Source organism: Zeus faber (genome assembly GCF_960531495.2).
Source record: "Zeus faber genome assembly, chromosome: 1".
Lineage (NCBI taxonomy): Eukaryota > Metazoa > Chordata > Actinopteri > Zeiformes > Zeidae > Zeus > Zeus faber.
In genome coordinates, this window is record NC_137193.1 from 59019300 (window position 1) to 59036856 (window position 17557).

A 17557-nucleotide genomic window follows, 5' to 3' on the forward strand; every position below is an offset into this window, starting at 1 on the left:
CAGACCAGACTTGCCTAGGACGTCCGGGAGAGAACCGAGCCGGATGGATTCTCTGTCGAATGAAACTCGGGCAGGTGCTTTATGCTTGACCAGTGACAATGTTGACCGTCTGATTCCCCTACATAGGTCACCGTTCACATTTTCACCTCCCTTATCACCGGGACCCCGACAATGGGCTCTGTCTCTCTCCCTTGAGACCCCTGGCACTGTCTGTCAATAATTTATCTTATACAATGGGTACTGTTTTGGGACGCCACATATTCCAAGACACCTCACTATAATATAATATAATATAATATAATATAATATAATATAATATAATATAATATAATTCAATTTTGATCATCGTCGCTCTTCATGTCCGAACTACATTACCCATGATGCTTTTCTCCGGTGCTTTGTCTGTTTCCGGGAAGGAAGCGGTCTGTTCAACAACAAACACAAGCCGACGCGAGCTCTTTTCGATAATAATTGAGAACTTTCTATGAATTCCGTAACATTTATTCCCAAACAGCCACCACGCTCAGAAATAATGTGAGTTTCCTTTGGTGTATTTCGTCTTTTGTGCTTCAAGGATTATGTGTAAAGTGGTGACGCTAACAGCTAACATTGCTACTGCGCTGTCATTCAGGTTTCAGTTCTGAATCTGTTCTGCCCTGTAACATAAACATGTAGGTATCACCGTGATAGCCTTAGCTCCTAACTTTTACTATAACTGTCAATAACTATAACGGTTTATAACTATAACTGTCTATAACTACACCTGTCTATAACTATAACCGTCTTCTGAGACAGGATATTAATATTATGTGTAGGCAATATAATTTGTAATTTATTTTCTTCAAATCTGGGAAGGGCTTTGATAATATAGATAGATAGATCGAGAGAGAGAGAGAGAGAGAGACAGACAGACAGACAGACGGGACAGACAGACGGATAGACGGATAGACAGACAGACAGATAGATAGATAGATAGATAGATAGATAGACAGACAGACAGACAGACAGACAGACAGATAGATAGACAGTGAGGTACTTTATTCAACCCCCGAAGGGAACTTGCAATGTCCCAGCAGCTCACATGAACACAATAGGCCATAGTAATAATAAAGCAATGCAATAAAAATATGTAATATTAATATATAAAATGGCAAAATATGTAAAACAGTTAACATGTAAAATCTGCCAATGTGCACTCAACCTTATGACAAACAACAGATATTACCCAAGATAATAGAAATACAATTACAATTGTTTTTTGTTGTCTCACAAAGGAAATGTCTGCATAGGATGATTAGAATAGATATACCATTTTATATATATATGTAAGATATATATTTTTATAATTTTCAGCAACGGGCATATCTATGGAGATCCCAGAGCCAGGACCAGCAGATGGAGAGGAGCGCCTGGTGGAGATGCGGCCTCGGACCCGATCCAACCCCGAAGGGGCGGAGGACCGGCGCAGCAGCACGGGGAGCCTGGGAAGCAACAGCAACCCCAACACCCCCCAGCCTGCGGTGGGCAGCCGCGTGGAGGGGGAAGGAGAGGCCTCCACCAGTGACAGTCTGCCGACCTCCACCACCACAAGCGTCACGGTGGCCTCAGCCCAGGCGGCCACCCTTGTTGCGACCGCAGCGGCAGCTTCATCCAACGCCGCCGTCCCAATTCCAGCCACGTCTGTTACGCCAAAGGAGCGGCCCAAGCCTCCGCAGCCTCAGCCCCCACTGACAACTCCCATTCCCCCCAGAGTGGAATACCAGCTCCGAGCACCCCGCGTCAACTGTCCGGAGAAAGTGGTAAGTCCACGGATTTACCATGCATGCTATCCAGCATGACAGTTTAAAAAGACTTTCTGCCTTGTCATGTATTTACCTTGCATTGGTTTACACTACAATGTTAAAACCATACTTGTTATGCCGCCGCCAATCTTCTTGTTCTTATCCTGCCAGATCATTTGTTTAGATCTCTCCGAGGAGATGTCTTTGCAGAAGCTGGAGTCTTTTAACGGGTAAACTTGACCTCTCTCTTACTTCTCATTGCCTTTTCCTCGCAGGGCATGAATGCAGAACAAAATGATGAAGAATCGTGCATTTTTACTGCTATTCGTACTAAGTTTAAGAAATAATGATGGAGTTTAATGGATGTGCACCTTATATCCATACGTATGTCGGTTTTCAGGTCCAAAACCAATGCCCTGAACATATCTCAAAAGATGATTGAGATGTTTGTCAGAACAAAGCACAAGATTGACAAGCGCCATGAGTTTGCTCTGGTTGTGGTGAATGACGACGCCCTGTGGGTGAGTCCAGGAGCAGCGAGTCATTTTTAAATACATGAGAGCATTTTAAAATTTGAACATTTGATCATTGATTGTCAGGTAACCTCACCTGCCAACCTTTACGCATTTTGTGTACCAACTACGCAATTTTTTTGTCAAAATACGCAGGTACGAAATGCCAACTGAAACTACGCAAAAAATATATATATTTACAAAAAAATATATTGTTATTTAATGACGGGAATTAATCACTCAGTACAAAACAATAGCGTACCTTTATTGGGTATTGAAACTACCTCCCTCAGATTGGACCAGATGCTATGACCTGTGGTCATACATAACCCCTCCCTCTCCTCTCACTCAACATCCACTTATACACAGCACTGAGCGATACTTTATTATCCACTGTGGTGTAACGCTGCATTGTGAGGTAAAATGGGAAGTGGGAGAGTTAAAATAAAGCACAAAAATGTGACCGTCATATTGACATATAAAACGTGAGATGCACCGATCGATCAGCCGTTGACCAGAATTGGACGGTTTTCACCGGCCGATTAGTGTCAGTTAATTTTTTTTTTTTTTTTTAATGATTGCAATTTATTTACAAAGGACCATATAAATATAATATAAATGTATATTTGCACTTAAAGTGAAAGAGATTTTCATGACAGTCCCATTTTCGTGACAGTCCTATATTCTATTTTACTAGAACTCAGTGACTGTTCCATGTTTTTTTATTGTTCCATAGTGAATAATGAACAATAATAAACAGTGTCAAAATCAGCAATCTCACTATTGTGTCAACTGAAAATTGCAGTGTTGTCCGTAGGTGCAGCTGTCCAATCAAGTGAGTGTGATCAGATCACGGTATGTAATTGTCGTGGATGTACAGCCGATCGGAAATCGAAATCAGCAGGTCAGACTTTAAAAAAAATCAGGAATCTGAATCGGCCAAGAAAATTTCAATCGGTGCATCTCTAGTTGGTCAGTTGTTGGGTAACTTTACAAGATTGCATTGCACCCATGCATTTCAATGATATGAATGTGTATATTGTATATAGTTAGCTGTAGTAGCTCACATACAATGTGATGAGCCTCGTTACAAGACGACTACGGTGTGAATAACTGATAATATATATTTTTATCTAATAACTGATAAATGACTCCCATTTAGCTGCAGTAACTCATACACCACGCAGACTCCCTGTTGTGGTACTCAAAATATTTTCCCAAAGTTGGCAGGTTTGGTATTGAGGTTATATGTTTATTTACAGTGCAGTGCTAACTGAACAAACTAACTGTATGAATTGAGTTGTTCTCAGTAAAAACAAGCAGCATGATTTGAGTCCCAGAGTTAGAATGGTTTATTTTTAATACACACACATTCATAAAAAAAAGTCCTGATACCCACTCATTGATGTATTTTCATATTTAAGCACTTAGATTCTTAGATGACCTCTCTGTCTAGCCTTGAATGTTTTCTGTGTGTTCCAGCTTTCAGGGTTTACCTCCGACCCCCGGGAGCTCTGCAGCTGCCTATACGACCTGGACACCAATGTGTGCGAGTCTTTCAGTATCCTTTTGTAAAAATGTTAAAATCCCCAAATATTTAATTAGCTATACCAGCTCCCATTAAACCTCCAAAAATCAAAATCCACACTTTCTATAGCCACACTTTTATAACCACTTAATCAGAACTATTAGAACTATTGAATCATTAAACCTGCTATATCAATTTTTTTCCCTTAACTTTTTTCTTCAGACCTGGAGGATCTTCTTAATGTGATGTAAGTATTTTGCAATGACCAACTTTTTTAGAAACAATTCACCAATGTTTAAAAAAAAAAAAAACAAGGTGAAGCACTTCACTGATCTATCTTAATTCCCGCTTTCTTCACTGTAGCCGTCTTAAGATCGACCTACCGATGACGGAGAACGTTCAGACCATCCCGCCGCCGTTCGTAGTGCGGACTCTGCTCATTTACAGCCGCCACGTGGGACAGCTACAGTTCAACCCTCCCGAGGCTGTCAGCGTAAGCACCCGTTTAATCACGTCTGTCAACGTAATCCCCATCGCGAAATACCTTCATCAGCAACATTTTTTCTTCTCGGTTTGCGTCAGACTGGTTCCATGTGCTCCTCTGTTCTGTGTCGTCTGGACGGTTGTTCTGATCGTAGCGTTGTGACCGATGAATGAAAGGCCGCCCTTGCTTCCTCTTCCAGACAATGTTGCAGTCTCCGTACTTCTTCTTGGATGTGGTCTATCTGCACAACGGTGTGGAGGAGCAGGCGGAGGAGAGCAGCTGGAGGGTGAGTACCGCAGGGTGTGTTCAGCTTTAGCGCTGCATCATAATCGGAGAAGAAGCCACTGGTTAAACAAGTTTACCTGGTCTGACACAGGTGGCAGGAGTACTGCAGGTTGTCCTGCACAGGTTAAGGTGGTGTCTAAGTGCTGAACCCAAATAGACGTTATCTGAAGAGTGTCATGGATGTTTTCATTTTTTTTCATATTTTGGCAGTAATTTGTTGAAAGCAATATACCATGAAACAAATAGCGCAATGAAGGAAAGTGTACTTTTTATGTTGCTGCTTGCAAGTAGTAAATTCTGGTTGTAAGAGCACATGACTCAATCTGTTAAGGCATGAAGCAAAAAATATAGATTGGTGGTCATTTTAGATGTCAACTTTTTAACCATCTGGTTTATTGACTCCATATTCCAGTGTATTAATATCTTCTTGGGACATTTGTTAATTCACTCATTTGAGTTTGCTTAGGATGTCAAAATGAGGTGAAAATCAAATATTGCCTTGGGATGTTGACTTAATACTGCACAAGTATGGTTCTCCTAAACTCTTGCACTCAGCATATTACATATCTTGTATCCAGGAAAACTACACCTCTTTCTGCAACCTGGATTCCAAGGGCATGTGCTACCGCTTCGAGGTGTCGCTGAGCGGGCCTGCGATCGAGCTGCACAACTGCATGGCCAAGCTCCTCTCCCATCCCCTACAGAGGCCTTTCCAGAGCCACGCCTCCTATAGCCTGCTGGAGGGGGACGACCCCCAGGATGTTGAAGCTACTGTCTAACAGGACTTGCTCTTATGATGAAAAACAATTCATGCACAGTAGTTTCAAATACATTTTACCGCTGAGATTTTTTGTTGGAGCATACAGTACAGGCTGGTGAGCTCCTGCCTAGACGGCAGGGTTTTGTTGCTGTCTAGTCAGAGGTCTGTGATTAGTTGATGCCTATGCTGGGAGAAGAGAGCGACCTCCCCCCTCTACACCTATTGTTGGTGGTACTCAAGAATTGGACATACTATATGAAGACCCATGGATGTGGTGGACGGTTGGAGAAGAGCAGGAGGATGCACTGAAACTTCCAAACCAAACTTGAGTTTTTTTTATTGGACTTCTCAGTTTGTTGATATAAAGACTTGTGAATGAGAGTCGTGTGGAAAAGCCTTTAAAGTGACAAAATGAAGTGTGATATACTGTAATGCAAGCATTGCTGTGGGACTTATCTTGCACCAAAAGCTTTGATAGGGATGTGTTTTCAGTACTTACAGTATGATTCCAATATGATTCTTGCTGTATTGGCCATTCTTTTATTTTATAAAGTCTTATAAAATATCTTCTTATCACTTCTCCACCTCTTAAATAAGTGTGTAAAGACATACTTGGAAGAATGTACAATAGTATGCGGGGACCGCAGTCACTGCATAAATCACGTGAAAATTGCACCGAGCAATCCTAGTTCAACTGCACTAAAACTGTTCTACCATTATTTTAGTTTTCCAAGATTAAAAACTCCCTCTTCAATCGGACATATTTTACATGCTTTTCTTTATTTTATTGCATTGAATATTGTTTATTATGTACCGATCAGCCACAACATTAAAACCACTGACAGGGAAAGTGAATAACATTTATCATCTCGTTCCAATGGCACCTGTCAAGGCGTGGGATATATGAGGCAGCAAGTGAACAGTCAGTTCTTGAAGTTGATGTGTTGGAAGCAGGAAAAATGGGCAAGCGTATGGATCGGAGCCACTTTGACAAGGGATAAATTGTGATGGCTAGACGACTGGGTCAGAGCATTTCCAAAACAGCAGGTCTTGTGGGGTTCTCGGTATGCAGTGGTTAGTACCTACCAAAAGTTGTCCAAGGAAGGACAACCGGTTAACCAGCGACAGGGTCATGAGCCACCAAGGCTCATTGACGCACGTGTAGAGCAGAGTCAAGCCTGTCTGGTCGGATTCCACAGAAGAGCTACTGCAGCACAAATTGCTGAAAAAGTTAATGCTGCTATGATAGAAAGGTGTGAGAACACACATTGCATCACAGCTCGCTGTGTATGGGGCTGTGTAGCCACAGACTGGTTAGAGTTCCCATGTTGACCCCTGTCCACCACTGAAAGCTCCTACAATGGGCACGTGAGCATCAGAACTGGACCATGGAGCAATGGAAGAAGGTGGCCTGGTCTGATGAATCACGTTTTCTTCTACATCATGCGGATGGGCGGGGTTAGGGTCTGATCCAATCGAGCATGTGCTGGAACAACAAGTCCAATCCAAGAGTCAAGATTCAAGATTCAAGACATGGGGGGGCCCCCCTCGCAACTTCCAGGAGAAAGGATCTGATGCTAATGTCTTGGTGCCAGATACCACAGGACACCTTCAGAGGTCCATGCGTTGACGGGTCCAAGCTGTTTTGGCGGCATGAGGGGGAGCTACGCAATATTTGTGGTTATAAGTGCTGGTTTTAATGTTATGGCTGATCGACGTGTATGAGAACACTCATTATTTACCTAATTTAGTGAGGCTTTTATCCAAAAAAAAACAAGATAGACTGTAGATTATTTTCTCTGCTTTTTGGGTTTTCACCAGTGGATGGCAGCATTGTCCTCTGCAGAAAGGAAAGGTTTATGTATGTAGCCTGATTGATACAGATTGAACCAAAAGACTCATACAAGATGGATGACTACAATATATTCAAACAGCGCATATTAAACCACTAATTTGCAGAAAAACACTTTTATTTGACATATATCTGTGTCATATTGTGGAGGTATTAATAAATCATACTGTTGCCTGAATAGCCTTACTACTACTGATTTTGGGGTAATAATGTACGTCATCTATAACCAACTATTTTTCAAAGGTTAAAGTGTTGTTTCACCTCACATCACATCTGTCTCAGTACACACCAAGTTATCTTAAAGCATGTTTTTTTTTTCCTTTTTTTATCTTGACCTCTGAGTGATAGGCTTCCTGTTTTTGTTCAGGGGTTTATCAAACTCTTGGTCTCTACATCTGATACTCATTTTTTGTCATAAATTAGCCTTTCCGCTGAGCGCAGGTTGGCAGGGAGATAATAGGGAGCAGGAAAGCCCTGGGCTGAGAGGAATCTTTCCCTCCCACACCCCTCCTGGGCAGAGGGGGCTGCTGCCAACGTCATCAACGTAAAAAAAAATAGCAAAAGAGAGGGGGGTGGGGCTCAAATGTGCCTGTCGCCTCCTGTACAGCAGGGAATATTTGTTATGCTCTCGTCCCTAAAGAATGACAGGTCCCCATTGTTTTCATTCTTTCACTCCTCTGCAATGTCTCCTCTGCGCGTTTCCTTGGGACAGGATGTGGTGGGGCTTTTTTGGTTTTGTTTTTCCATAGGCAAACTACATTGTTCACCCACAGCAGATGGAATGCTATCAGGAATTGGACCGAAATATCAATATGGGCCAATCTTTTTTGCATTTTGTTACTGTGTAGTAGTACTTTCCATCAGTAGAGAGATCATGCTGTTCCATCCAAACCAACTGTCCAGCACAAGAGGCATCTGCAATGTCCGACATCCAATTACTGCCGTGAGAATGAAGACAATACTACATCCAAGTGCAGCTGTAATAACATGTGTATGCACAGGCTGAGCATGTCTGGTGACATCTGGTCATGAGATGATCTTATGCAATGGTTTTGAGACAATAAAAAGGGCATCCTAATTCAATAATTAACTTTCTGGTAATGTATACTATTATAAAAATGCTTTTTCATGCCTTGAGACATGCCCCTTGAAAAAAACGTACTCCAAGGCATAATAATAGTTAAAAATGGCTCAAGATTTGGATGTTCTCTAAACCCTATGGTTTGACTGAAGCACTATGAGTATAAAATAATAACAAATAAAACAAAATTTAAAAAAAAGTTGTTTTTTATTTGGTCATTGAAAATAATTAGCTTGAATGCCATTAATGAGATTTCATTCAGCAATATTTAATTTAATATTTAATTTTAAAATGTAATTCATATTTAATTCTAGACTAGTAGAAAAAAAGTATTTTAAATTAATCAAATACAAAGTACCAGAATGGAAAATGAATATGCATAATAAAAAATGAGTACTATAAACAAACTGTCAACAAGTCTGCCTGTGCGTATGTGTGTGTGTGTGTGTGAGAGGGGGGGTTGTAAGGATGAGGTAGGGAAAAGAAGGGTGGGCCAGGATGGACTGGGGCATTCGTCCTGCAGGGTTTATAAACATGGCCCCCTCACTCACCTAAGGATGAATGATTATAGCCTTCCATCCACACACTCTTCTTGCTTTGGCCTTGCAGCAGATATTATATTCCAAGAGAGTCTCAGAGCTTCAGCACCTGCTGCGTGAAGCTCCTGGTAGAAACGCATCTCAGGGGTAAACCTCTCGGGAAAAGATTCTCTTTTTGACACAGAAACCCCCGACCGCCACCATTTCGCCACCGACAGCCATGTACAGCTCCAGCTACTCTCGGGCCAAGTTCGGCCTGGACGTCAGGGAGCCCCTGAACAGGCCCAAGGGTAAGAGCTGCGGCTACTACATGAGGATCGTCTTCTTCTTCTCTTCCCTGATCCAGTCTCTGATCATCGTGAGCCTGGTGCTGTTCTTGGTCTACGGGCAGCCCGAGAAGACAGCCGAGGAGAAGAGGGTCAAGGTCAGTCTGGTCATAATGCAGAAGTACAAGGAAATTAATTTCTATTTGTGGTTGCTTTGAGGTTGTTGTTTTTTTTTACCCTAAACACTTAAAATATGTTATGCTTGACAGTGCAAGTCAAGTTTGGGTAAATTGAACTGATGTGTCTTTTGATCCAACTGTCGATCTAAAAAGAGTCATGCATCACTTTTCTGATTTCATTTATAATTGTATCTTTTTATTTTTAAGTATAATGCCTCATATTTATTACCTTTTAATCCCAGTTTAATTGAGCTGTGTTGGTGATGATGTTGATAAGGGATAATTGCGTCTCCGTTGATGAAGGAGCTGGAGCTGAGCTTCAACAGGCTGAGTGAGAACAACATCAGGCTGAGGAAGGAGAAAGGGGAGCTGGGGGCCAAGCTGGGGGCCCGCACCGCCGAGAAGGGGGCCCTGGAGAAAGAGGTGGGAAGCCTGAAGACTGCGGCCAACGGCACGGCCAAAGAGCTCCAAGCCCTGAAGCAAAGAATAGTAAGCACACGACCCTGCTGCGTTTTCATATCATATTGGTAAATGATTTAGAAATTGACTCTCATCAGCTAAAATGTTGTGAAAAGATGGGGTTACAATGGAGGGTCAACTGTCATTAAATGATCTTTAAAATTGTCCCCCGACATAAAAAAAAAAAAGTTTTAATGTTTTTGGTTTACTTGTAGATTACAATTTATGAAATATTTTATTGTTTTATGCTGTCTTTGAATCACAGCTACAAATGAATGTACTGTACTTCTGTTTATGTCAACAGGAAGTTATACTACTACTACTACTACTACCACCACCACAACTAATAGTACTACTACATGCTGTATAGCGTATAGTGTATCATAGTCGGACTGGCCATTGGGAGCACCGGTCCCGGTGCTCCGCCTGCTCTGTGGGCCGCCTGAGCAGCCCATTATGGGCCAGCCCTCATAATCAAAGTGGGTCGACCACGCGCATCTCCCCTGGAAATCCCAGAGGTCAATGAGAACGCGTGAACAGGTGAATTCATGACCAAGTCGGTCAAGATGGACATAAATCCGAGTAAAAAGAAGAGAGGCGGCGCTTAAAAGGCGAGCGATAAAAAAAAAAAAAAAAAAAAAAATGAAGTCACTTCTAGCTGATGCTACAACTTGCATGGAGATAAGTGACATGTTTGCGAGCACCAGCAGCAGCACTTAATAAATTAATTATACGATTAGTGGTGGTGAAAAAACAGAGAGTCTGCTGCTAAATGTCATTAATATTTACTTCATTTACCAATTCTCTCTTCCAAATAATCCAGCCTTGTAACTATCCATTCATGAAATGGCATCGCACACTCTAGGATCCTGCTTATCCCGGGAATATGCACCAACATTAATGGTTTTTAAGAGTGGCATTTTTCTCCAAGTTTGGAGGCATTGTTTTTAAAGTTAGCACTGCTGCATTCAAGGCCTGTCGGAAATGCTACTTTGCTGTCTTCATGTGTCAGAAATATCAAATTTAGAAAATCATCTCTAATTTATGGACCAGCAATACCATAGCACGAGTAAAAATATATACATGTTGGTGTTGGTGTTTATTTAAATATTATTTTATTGTTTATCGACCAGCAATACCCAGGCCAGGAGTAATAATCTGTACCTTAGCAGCAGGCCCCAAAGAAATGCCAAAATGTGTCACATTTTAGATATTATTTAGAATTTGGTTGGTCATTTAACTATAATTTATTGTTTAACTGCCCTTTAGAAGTACAAATGTGTACAGTCAGTATCCGATTTTTGTTTATGGATCTGCACTGAAGAGTAAGTCCTTCGAGTTTCAAGGCCTGAGTGATTAAATTGGCAATGACATTCTCTGACTTATTTCCTGTGTTGAAATACTGTAGATTATACAGCCTGTTCAAATATAGAAATTCATGAAACACTGACTGCCTGAATCCATCATGGAATTCTCGCAGCTGCTCCTGGCAACAAACCTTTCACTTGCTCTTAAAATATCTGTTTTAGTGATAGAGTAGTAGTAGAGCAGTATCCGTCCATTAAGCTTATACAGTAAGTGGTGGTATCAAGGGCTGGTGTGTTTGTATGTGCATCCATGTGGTGGTGGTGGTGGTGGTGGTGGTGGAGTATCCGCGGGCTGGTTTTGGTGGGCTGGTCCGGGTAAAAAAGTCCAGGGCCATTATCTAGTCCCAGTCCGTCCCTGAATACTTCTACTACTACTACTACTACTACTACTACTACTACTACTACTACTGCTACCACTACTACTACTACTGCTACTACTACTACTACTTCTAACAATAATCATTTTGTATATTAATACTTGTAATTGTAAAATAATAATAATAATATTAATAATAAAATAACATTATAAAATATATATTTATTTTATTTTTATTGACTATATAAATATGTAAATATTGTTTTCCCCTTCCACCATAGGTCCAGTGTGATTTAGATAGGAGGATGGCGCTGACTCGAGCCACACCAGTACAGTGTCCCATCACTCCTATCCATAATCCCATGGCTGTTGCTAGTAACAGTATGTATTTTTATGTGATCCCATTCTCTTTATGTACAATACTTACAGTATATCATAACAAACGGTAGACCTGAAGATAAATGCCCTCTTTAACATCACAATATATCCGTATGAGTATAAAGATTAGCATTTCTTGCATGATTTACTCATTCAGAACGTTAATGTAGCAGTCCAGGCCCATCTATACATTGTATTCCAGTGACAATATTTTTTCTCCGTTCAACCCACAAGACGAGATCAGGACTCTAAAGAACCTGATTAGCCAACAGAGCGCCATGATAAAACTGATCGAGGCCAACTTCACCCAGACGGTCCACTACCTGAACCACGAGATAGACACCGCCGCCAAGGAGCGGGACCTGCACCACCGCAATTCCATCACCCTGCGGCAGGAGAACCTCAGCCTGCAGGAGCAGCTGACCACCTACACAAGGTATGCACGGCTGTGGCTACACTCCTTTACTGTAACGTAACTGTATCCGCTAAGGGTGTTACTGGTGTCATTAGCAAGAGAGAGAGAGAGAGAGAGAGGAGAAAACAGCAGAGAGTTTGAGAGTATAAATAATAATGGACGCATGATGTTCCCTATTCTGCACATTTTGTTGTGTATTTGAGTGTATGTGAACATAACATGAGAAAGGTGGGGGGGTTTTTTGCACCAGGAAGTGTAAGGAGGACTTTGCCAAGTCTCTGGAGGGGATCCAGACGGTGACCAGCAGCTTTCTGGCCAGGATCAACAGCCTGTTCCCCCACCAGCTGACCTTCCATCTCACCTGCGAGAAGCAGCAGGAGCAAATGGAGAAGATCCGCAACGGCTGCACCAACCTCTCCAGGGACGTGGAAGACAAGTTTCAGAAGTACCTGGACAGTGTGGGCAACACGGTGTGTAGTGTACAAAGAGTGTGTTTTGTGAGTAGGTGTGTGTATGTAAATCCACAAAAAGGAGAAGGAAGAAAAGAAGCCATGACGGGAAGAAGGTGATGAAGACTTCTAACATACAGTCAATTCTATACGTTGTATGAACAAAAAGTTGCTTTTTCATTTTCTTTTTTTTGGGCGGCTATTACATTAATGTTTTATACATGGTTTAAGAGTTCACTCTGTGCCAGTTCCTGTCTGTGCGACCCTTCTTTGGCGAGCTAACTGGGAGGAAAAGCGTTTTCTCCAGGGAGGAAGTCGACACTTCACACCACTCACGATAAATATAATAAAGGACAGGTGACCTCGGAGGCAGAGGCAGGGTCGAACCGGGGCTCGAAAATGAAATGTGCGGCTTCCCCAGACAGTGAGCTAGAGCCTCACCCCAGAAAGGGTCAGACGCGACGCACAAAGCTTTTTGCTTGATTAACAGTCGGGTTGGCCACAGGCTCCATGATGGTTCAACCTCCATTATCCGCTTTGCCTGGGGTGTTTATTCAGTCTGTCGCTAGTTACCGAGCAGCGGAAATCAGTGATAGAGAAAGATCCCTCAAAAATGTAATTCATCACGGAGACTTTATTAAACCAGGTAGTGGAGAATAGCAAAAACAAAAAAAACCCCTAGATTTGGGTCGGGCATTAACTGCCGTCCCCCCCCACCTAATGTCCCAAAATGTGTCTCTAAAAGTGACGTGGAGTCCACTTCAATGCCTCAGAGCTAACTCGTCAACTCAAATCCTGCCGTCTTAATTGTGTTGGAAACATCTCTGGTCTCTGCCCTACAGGTGGCGGCCATCCAGTCTCAGTCCAGCCAGCTGGTGGTCCAGAACTCCCATCTGACCTCCGACCTCAAACAGTGTGAACACAAGCGTGGTGCGGCGGCCGAAGAGTGCAACAGGCAACTGCAGTTCATGCAAGTGACTAATGACGACAGGGTAGGATGGTGTTCCCCACCCCATGGAACGATGGAGTTTGACACTGCATCATTTCTCAATAAACAGCAATTAACTTAACTCTTGCAACTAAACAGCTGATTGACTCAGAGAGTCTACGAGGGCGCGGTGCCGTGAGTAACCGATATATCTGTGCGATTTGGACAGATGAGGACTTCACTGAATGAGAAGAACAGACTGAGAGATGAGAAGAAGGATCAGGGCGATCGTCTGGCCCAGACGGAGGCCGAGGTTCAGACCCTCAGAGGGAGGATCCGTGCGCTCGCCGCTCAACCCAACTGCAGGGTACAGTAGGTGGGGTCTGTCTGTTTGTTTTAAATTCATAGGCCGGACCCTCGAGAAGGGATGCAAATGTATTAAAAGATGTAACAAAGTGCATTGCACTGTGCCTCACAGTGGGTTTGATTCCCGCCTGGGGCTCTGTTGGCACCGCGCTCCAGAGGTAATCTCCTGATTAGGGGCTGTGGGGATCTCTTCCCACAGGTAAAGGTTTAGGGAGAGAGGCGGAGTCTTTCTGTCCATGGTGTGCCGACATGGCGAGAGTTTTATTGTTCATTTCAATCTCCGACCCGCAGGCCACAATTATATATATAACTGAGGATTTATTATATTAGTTGTGGATAATAGCCCTCTCGGGCGCAGGAGGAATGGCGTTCCGCTCCTGCGCTGATCTCCTCTATAAGACAATCAAACATTCAGAAAACTCCCTGCCTTGAGTCGGACCAATAAGCGCCGTGTGGGTGCTGATTCGGCCATTTCAAGGCAGCTTGGTGGCCGCGGGAAAAGGTACATACATGTGTTGTGGTATGTGTGTGTGACAATAAAGATGAGCTAAGCTTGTCCTGTTTAAATGCTTACGCAGATCCCCATTCCTGAATACTCTCTTCATAGTACAGTGTTGTACCTTTAGGGGGACTGGCTTGTCCGGCAGAACCCATGGGAATTTTCTACCTCTGGTGACAATGTGTACTTCACCGGAACAAAAAGGGCACACATTTTGGCCTGTACAGGGTGCTGCTGGTTCAGATACACCTATGCCAAGAGTGTAATTTCAAAGTGTAAGTTCTACTCGCACGCCTACCGCTTACTGCTCCTGTAAGCCCACCCGTCTTCACCCCAAAAGGCCCGCGGGCAAGACCGACTTCCAGTGTCTCAGTGTGATTTACTCCTCTTTATCAAATAGGTGACGGTGCAGCCGTGAGGAGACACACACGGGGCAGCATGAGAGAGGGATCGGAGTGCACCGGCAGGAAAGAATGGACGGACAAGATAACGGAAGGAAGTGCGACCACCAAACAGATTTTCTCAGGAGTCCCCGGGGGCCTCCACCCAGGCCCTGTCGAAAATCACACAAGGCTCAATAACCACGACGTGCGCCTGCTTCGCTGTGCGTGCTTGCACGGTGAAAGCCGGTGAGATAGCATTAGGAGGCATTTGTAGAAGCTTGTTACGGCTTTTTTTTCCCCCCAGCTACAGTGCATCTCTTCTGCTGCAATCAGCAAACTGACGTCAGCAAACGGGCAAATCGTTGGAGCGCCTGGAATCAGCAAAACTCCAAACTTGCGCAACATGCTTTACATGAAATGGAATACCTTTAATGGATTGTTTTTCACGTTGGTGCAGTTACAGCACTGATTATTAAATTGACAAGTTATTTCTCTGAATGAATGTTGTATATTTATAAAGATGAATCTTTGTAAAAATAAGTTCGCTTTTATATACTTGCCTTCCAATTTGAGCACATATCATCAAGCACGGCCTGTAAATAGCAGCAAATTACAACAGCAGGTGTTAGTGTTACCATTAATATTTGATATATTATTTCATTGGCCTGCGTTATGTCTCACTCAGCTCTCATTGGAATGAATAAAACGTAAAGCCTGGTTATCGTTTGAGATCAATGTGTTATGAGAACGGTGTAAATAATTTATTTTGTATATCTTTCACCTTGAGTTGCACAACACAGATGATGCTAAACCTTTCTTTTAAGTTATGAAATATGATGAAAATGAATTAAGAAAAAATCATATTCATGCCTTCAAATGAATAAAACCAAAACTTTCCACGTTTCTGTTCCCAATCTCCTTTTATTGAATTCATATTCAAAACAAACAAACAAAAAAAACATTCCAGACAAGATTATTTTGGAAACAGAACAGTCTGAACTGAACAGGGAATTTAAAAACATGTTTCCTGAAGGTTCAGATCTCCGCCGCCGCACCTGGGAAGTCCGTATTCCTCCCTGATGAGCCATAAACACACCACCCCGCACATCCATAGAAATTCAACGGCGTTTCTAAATATGCACCACAACAATTCTCTGGGCTGCAAGGAACGTGGCTCTCCTCGTCGATGGACGTTTGAGATGGATGGCATTTGAAGAGGTCATTTGTTGTGACTGTGGAATGTGTCGTCAATGGTATTTTGTGTCTATGGTCACGGTACGCTCTTTCCTTCCTAAACACCTGTAACACATTGAACAATGCCTTTGTAGCAGGAGAAGGAAATACCGCGTACAGGCGTATGTCATGTACGACTTCAGTAATTAAACTGATCCTGGATTCTGAAAGCGCAGCTCGGTGCTAAGACGTCTGCCAAGCCTTTGACAGGGGGAGATTTAAGAACCTCTTCTGTTCCGCAGCTATATTAAGATAAACTCCCAGACTGCCAACTGCCCCTGCGTTGATGTATGCCAGTGCGGCCGCCAACTGGGTCTACCGCCTGTTTTCAGGAAATCCTTTGTTTAATATTGTGACATGGGAGTGTTTGCCAGTGTATATGCATGGGGGGCCAGTGTATGGATCTGCATAAACACACACACACACACACACACACACACACACACACACACACACACACACACACACACACACACACACACACACACACACACACACACACACACACACACACACACACACACACACACACACACACACACGCACGAACGCAAACACACACGCCACAATGGCAATTCTGGGTTCTATAATTATATAATAGAGTTAATTGTCTGTGATGTATTAAATATACATTTAAATCCTCCTAAATTAAACTTACCTTAACGTACCTCCAGTACTTACCTCACAGCGTAGAACTCCTGGCATGTCACAAAGCTTCAAATGGCTCTGATGTGTGTGTGTGTGTGTGTGTGTGTGAGTGAGCAACACAGAATCTGAAACTTGAACACACACACACACACACACACACACACACACACACACACACAGTCTCACTATCCTGGTACATTATTGCATATATAATATTGTATGCAGACACTTTCATAAGCATAAACGTATTTGGAGATGGAGAAAGGAGTGACTTGTGAAATGTTCACAGACTTCTGATTTCCCCGTTCTTGTATCAAGCTATTAGAAGTATTGTGATTATTTTCCAGCGTCCGCAATCCAGGTATGATACTTAACGGAGAATCAAGGATCCAAACTCCAGTTTTTACTCATATCGGCAATATTCTTTTTTTTTTAATTGATCACATTCATTTGAAAAAAAAAAAACAGAAGACATCATGAACTATTTATTTATAATTTTTTATAATTATTTATTTATAGCAGTTAAAAGACATCCGTGCTCAAGAGGGACGTTGAACCGCAACTTCAAAGACACCCATCAGGGCCCTTAACCATATTGTCGTTGATTTATGGGACACGGCTCCCATTCTCTCTCTTTTAATTATAACTTAAACTCCTCCTGTCCTGCCATCCGTCACAGGGATGGAAGGGAAAGCTCTGACAGAACCGTGGTGAAGGACGACACTAGAGTCTCAGAGAAAAGGGTGAGACGGAAACCTCCCCGCGGCTTGGCTGGCAGGGCCCATGCCGTCACAGACTGGTAGAGGGGGAGCCAAGTCGGGAAGAAGGGTGAGGAGTTCAACGAGGAAA

The 17557-nt window shown here is 42.8% G+C and overlaps 2 protein-coding genes across 5 annotated transcripts; both read left to right on the forward strand.

Annotated features, from left to right (window-relative positions):
• Window positions 1-410: 410 nt before the first annotated feature.
• Window positions 411-6090, forward strand: babam1 (BRISC and BRCA1 A complex member 1). Its single transcript, XM_080006933.1, has 9 exons — window positions 411-534; window positions 1354-1799; window positions 1953-2011; window positions 2182-2302; window positions 3776-3854; window positions 4044-4068; window positions 4185-4314; window positions 4505-4591; window positions 5169-6090. The coding sequence occupies exons 2-9, from the start codon at window positions 1368-1370 to the stop codon at window positions 5367-5369; spliced, it is 1134 nt and encodes a 377-aa protein (XP_079863059.1). The 5' UTR covers window positions 411-534; window positions 1354-1367; the 3' UTR covers window positions 5370-6090.
• Window positions 6091-8856: 2766 nt separating this feature from the next.
• On the forward strand, window positions 8857-15721 carry plvapb (plasmalemma vesicle associated protein b). Of its 4 annotated transcripts, none has more exons than XM_080017328.1 (8): window positions 8857-9246; window positions 9571-9756; window positions 11691-11790; window positions 12022-12223; window positions 12453-12672; window positions 13494-13643; window positions 13809-13955; window positions 14845-15721. In XM_080017328.1, exons 1-7 carry the CDS (start codon window positions 9043-9045, stop codon window positions 13953-13955), a joined length of 1209 nt encoding a protein of 402 aa, XP_079873454.1. In that variant the 5' UTR covers window positions 8857-9042; the 3' UTR covers window positions 14845-15721. The 4 variants fall into 4 exon arrangements, with proteins under 4 accessions (XP_079873454.1, XP_079873455.1, XP_079873453.1 ...); XM_080017329.1 differs by having other exon boundaries at window positions 13809-13951; XM_080017327.1 differs by having other exon boundaries at window positions 13809-13946.
• Window positions 15722-17557: the final 1836 nt, after the last annotated feature.